The following is a 5,478-nucleotide window of genomic DNA, read 5'->3' as shown; positions in this document are numbered from 1 at the left end:
GTTGGTCGATTCTACGATAAATAAGCTTTCATTTGACGTGTTCACTTATTGCGTGTGATACAATGCATGAGCTGTACGAGTGCACCGAAAATGTGCTTTCTCTGGGGGGAAATGGGTGGAATCTCAGTGATTTTTCAATTGCCTGTTTTCCATGACAAAAACGCATTTTTCAATGCTTTTAAAGTCCATGTTATCAGGTTATATTACGGAAAGCTGTTGACCATCCTTTTCGGGACAATATTTGCCTGAAAAGTACGTCGTTTTAATGAATTTTGAAATGGTTCAAATTAAGATTACAATTTGACTAGTTCAAAGTTTGATTTCTTACCCTATTAATCCTTCTTTGAAACATAGGTATGCTGTTCTTTTGAGTTATTGCAATGTGGGCATGTGGCATTATAATTAGTTCATAATTAATTTTCGGCCAAACGGCGTTCGGTTACCGGGGCCCGTGGCGTAGTGGCTACACGTTTGCTTCATAAGCAGATGGTCATGGGTTCGATCCCAGCCCCGGCACTTTCGTCAGTTGCTCTTTCCCCCTGAGAGCAGCTGACACTGATCCTCTTCTGAGCCCATGGCTCAAATGAACCCGGATACTTAGACATCGGCGAACGGCAACCTATAATGGACCCCCAATCGGGCTGGAAACAGGAACATCCAACAGCCACACATCAACATCCTCGTGCTCATCATTCTACCATGATAGTGTAGAAAGTGAAAGCAGCGCAACGGCTACCAGTTCGATGCAGTACAATTAGAATAGAATACAAATGTAGGCGCTGTACAAAGTCTATGTACAGCTTCCAATTGGAATCGCTCGCACTGCCTAGTGGACAATAGAGCTGTAAATTAGGTTAAGTGATTGAAGAATAAAAAAAAACGGCGGTCGGGCAAACAGCATTCGGCCAAATGATACTCCTCGGTCATTGCCCTCTCCAGCCATCCCATTTCTCAATGGCCCCGTTACGCCACCCCTCATGGCCGCTCAATGGGTGGTAACCAGTCCCTCTGGTGATGGGGTTTTCAACTACAGGGTGTAGTATGATAGTTGCTCTTAAGGCGAAACTGGAAGCATTTCCTCACTTTTTGGTTTTTGATTTTTTATTAAATAACAAAGCAATATTTTCAAAATCGGTTTTCGTGCACATGTAGAGTATGGATCTAGGTATCTTCTGATTTTTTTATGTAGTGAAAAATGTTTTTCATTTTTGCAGAAATCATTTTTGAACAAAATTTCACGAAAAAATGGTTTCTGCAAAAATGGAAAACACTTTAAACCTCAAAAAAAATCAGAAGATATCTTGATCCATACACTACATGTGCACGAAAACCGATTTTGAAAATATTGCTTCGTTATTTAATAAAAAATCAAAAACAGAAAAAATGAGAAAATGCTTCCAGTTTCGCCTTAAGGGTGGTGGAGCCTGACGTTGTCCTATCTAGCCTATCGGAAGCTTTAAGCTGGTTGGAACCTTCGCTAAACACGAGTATTACCTGCCAATTGGAAATTGATTTGAAGATGTCACTACAGTATAGACTCTGACCATGAGAGCCGATCCTTAAACATGTTGCGGTCAACACTGACGAGCAAATTTCCAGAAATTTTCTCTATACATACGTTAACAAGACATTTGAATGCAGATGACACAAGAAATGCCTCCACGAGTAACACCATATTTCTGAAAGGACTTCGCCTTATCGTGACGCTACTTCTGCTGGAAAACCTTTCAGGTATCCAATTAAGAACTTCTTCAGAAATTTGAAGCACCCATGAATTCTAAAGAAATTATGTAAAACATATGTTAGATCGATGTTTCTTTTTTTATTTTATTTATTTTTTTTTTGATGATGTATAGAAGTGGAAGCAACATTATTTAAGAATTCCCATGATGTTGTTGTGACAAAAATTGGAAAATAGAAAATAATCATAGGAAAATTCTTTGAGAAATCTTCAAATATTGCTTAGGGAATTTCTGGACCAACATCAATTAAAGTTCTTTTAGATGTTGCCGATAAAGTTACTTGTAATTTTTAAATAGATAATGTAAAGCAATTCTTTGAAATACTTGCATACTTGGAAAAAAACTTAAAGGTGTGTGCTGTGCAGTTCCGAAAAACAGGAAAAACTACAGTTCAAATTTGCTTTCATAGAGGAATTTCTTGTGCATCTTGAAGAGCGCATGAAGAATTTTATATGATTGACAAAATTTCCTATTCAAGCTCTTGATAAATTGTTTGCAAAATTATGAGCATGAATTTCTACTATGTGATTGACTAGAATTATCAAAACTGCTCAAGGAATGGAACCATTGAATGGAGTTTTGGAATAGTTTTCTGACCTCCAAACCTTATCCAGTCAATAACGACGCCTAGTGTTTCGTTTCTGGTAAAACTAAAAAGTTGATAAGGCGCAGCTCCTTAACAACGTAGACTCATTATGGGTCATCTCAAACCTCTTTTTTATACAAAATTTTTATGGGCAGTAGACTTTGGTCAGACACCAACGAAGTTTATGGAAAAGAACTTATGAAAATTAAGAAGAACTTTCGAACAATAAATCAAACAAACACACCGAAGTCTCGAGAAAAATTTGTGCTTCGATAAATAAATTAGTACATGTATTAAAACCTGTTAATAAAGATAATCTTTTTTCCAGCATAAGTGATCAGTAGATATGGTTGTGTGGGCAGTGTTAAGGTTCACATGATGATTATTTTTGGTTTGTCTGATTAATGAATTAATGAACATTTACGTGTTAAATCGTTTTGATTTGACACTAATATTCAGAACCCAAAAAAGTCGAATCCTGATCCGCTGTCATCGATTGAATTAATATTCGTCGCCTTCTCCAACCTCTTCCGTTGAATCAACTCCAACTTCCTCGTAATCCTTTTCCAACGCAGCCAAATCCTCACGAGCCTCGGAAAATTCTCCTTCCTCCATTCCTTCTCCAACATACCAATGTACAAAAGCCTGAAACACATTCAACAGTAGTGAATATAGCACAGAAACAAAACCACCGAACTACTTACTCGTTTTGCATACATCAAGTCAAATTTATGATCCAGACGGGCCCAGGCCTCAGCAATGGCAGTGGTGTTCGACAGCATGCACACCGCTCTCTGTACTTTGGCCAAGTCACCACCAGGAACGACCGTTGGAGGTTGATAGTTGATTCCGACCTTGAATCCTGTGGGGCACCAGTCAACAAATTGAATCGAACGCTTGGTTTTAATGGTTGCGATTGCAGCATTGACATCCTTTGGAACAACGTCTCCACGGTACAGCATACAACATGCCATGTATTTACCATGACGAGGATCACATTTGACCATCTGATTGGCCGGCTCAAAGCAAGCATTTGTAATTTCAGCGACAGTGAGCTGTTCATGGTAGGCTTTCTCAGCTGAAATTACCGGAGCGTACGTGGCAAGGGGGAAGTGAATTCGAGGGTACGGTACCAAATTAGTTTGGAATTCGGTCAAATCGACATTTAAGGCACCATCGAAGCGAAGCGATGCAGTTATTGAAGAAACTATTTGGCCGATCAGGCGGTTAAGATTTGTATAAGTAGGTCGCTCAATATCCAAGTTTCGGCGGCAAATATCGTAGATGGCCTCGTTATCGACCATGAACGCACAGTCAGAGTGCTCCAGAGTGGTGTGGGTGGTTAGGATAGAATTATATGGCTCCACCACTGCCGTTGAGACCTAGAAAAAAGGAAAATCAATAGACCGCCGCAATGTAAACCAACTTCGTGAATCTGATTTTTATCAAAGATTGATGTTTATATTCTTTCATGACTGTGCCACTTTTCCATAGAAGGAGAAAACTTTTCCGTAGTCTTTCGTCATACGAATCACATTTCCAAAGAACTTGGTTACGAAATCGCCGGACTACTACAGAGGGTAATTATCTTAAAGGTATATAACGATTCTTAAATGCAACACTTGTATGAAAAAGTAGCACAAGGTAATGTCCTTTCACCTCGCATTAGCATATGTAAAACGTACATAAAGCGCGACCATTATACCATATCACAAAAGTGGGTATTACTCACCTGAGGTGCCGGGTATATAGAAAATTCAAGCTTGGACTTCTTTCCATAATCAACCGACAGCCTTTCCATAAGCAATGAAGTGAAACCACTTCCGGTACCTCCACCAAAAGAGTGGAAAACAAGGAACCCTTGCAGGCCGGTGCATTGGTCGGCAAGCTTTCGTATGCGATCCAGAACTATATCGACGATCTCCTTACCAATGGTGTAGTGTCCTCGGGCATAATTATTTGCTGCGTCTTCCTTGCCCGTGATTAATTGTTCTGGATGAAATAGCTGCCGATAGGTACCCGTGCGAACCTCATCTAAACAATTTGAGTAAAAATAATTAACACTTAGTAATCAATATCCAACTCATTGAACCACATACCCACAACAGTCGGTTCCAAATCTACAAACACCGCGCGAGGCACATGCTTTCCAGACCCAGTTTCGCTGAAGAAGGTGTTGAAGGAATCATCGCCACCTCCAATAGTTTTATCCGACGGCATCTGGCCATCGGGTTGAATGCCGTGCTCCAAGCAGTACAGCTCCCAGCACGCATTTCCGATCTGGACGCCGGCCTGTCCGATGTGAACCGAAATGCACTCTCTCTGTAAGACAACGAAACCGAAACGTTTGATTGAGCGTGGGTGTGTGTTCAAGCATTTATATGGGAAAATAAAAAATACTGTTCTTCTCAATCGGTCCGACAAAACAATGGAAAGTGGGTGATTGCCTTTTCTGGATATGGTGTTATTAAGATAATCGTTCCTATCAATAATTATTTCGTGCCACAGCAACTGCCAAGTACCTACTGAAATCGCGGAAAGAAGAGTTTCGAATGGCACATGTGGAGGATCATAATATACATTATAATTTCATTACTTAACAGAACTGACCTATAAAGATATATTATGGATGACAAAGATTATTGCGTTAGCGTATATATGGCTTGATAGAAAACCGAAAAGGTTATTTTCTAATTGTTATATGGCTAAGTCTGGTCAAATTAAAGTTAGGTCCAACGGTGTACGAGCATTCGACTGACTTTTTAAAAGAAACATTTCTCTTTCAAGTTACATTATTACACAAAGGTCTTCACGGATAGCCGTCTGGTTGGTTTGGTGATGGCACAACAAAATCAAAGTCAAATCCACCACATTCTTGTATAAAATCTATGTTTGTCTTTTCTTCAAACCCCAATAAAAATCCAGGGATGAGAAATACCTGATGGAACCACAGGAATGTTGGAGAAACTCCTGGATGGAACCTATAGGGTTCCAACGTTTTGAAAGGAATAACTAATGCAATTGCACCCGCTAAAAGAAAGAGCGGGATGAAAGAGAAGACCTCTGAAGCAACCCCAACAAGATTTTTTAGAGGAATCATATCAGGTGTTTGAAAAAAATTCAAAGAGAGTTTCTCCAAAGGATTCTTCA

General features: G+C 39.6%; 1 protein-coding gene across 1 annotated transcript; it reads right to left on the bottom strand.

Moving 5' to 3' along the window:
• Positions 1-2,577: 2,577 nt before the first annotated feature.
• Positions 2,578-4,650, bottom strand: LOC109413231 (tubulin alpha-2 chain; the record flags this gene model as incomplete). Its single annotated transcript, XM_062843204.1, is given in 4 exon segments — positions 2,578-2,973; positions 3,033-3,710; positions 4,061-4,362; positions 4,428-4,650. Coding segments are annotated over 4 exon segments (1,347 nt in total), but the record flags the coding sequence as incomplete, so codon positions are not given.
• Positions 4,651-5,478: the final 828 nt, after the last annotated feature.

The sequence above is a fragment of the Aedes albopictus genome, unplaced genomic scaffold (assembly GCF_035046485.1).
Source record: "Aedes albopictus strain Foshan unplaced genomic scaffold, AalbF5 HiC_scaffold_107, whole genome shotgun sequence".
In the NCBI taxonomy this organism is placed as follows: domain Eukaryota; kingdom Metazoa; phylum Arthropoda; class Insecta; order Diptera; family Culicidae; genus Aedes; species Aedes albopictus.
The sequence above is the reverse complement of the archived record's forward strand: the minus strand, read 5'-3'. Positions and strand labels throughout refer to the sequence as shown.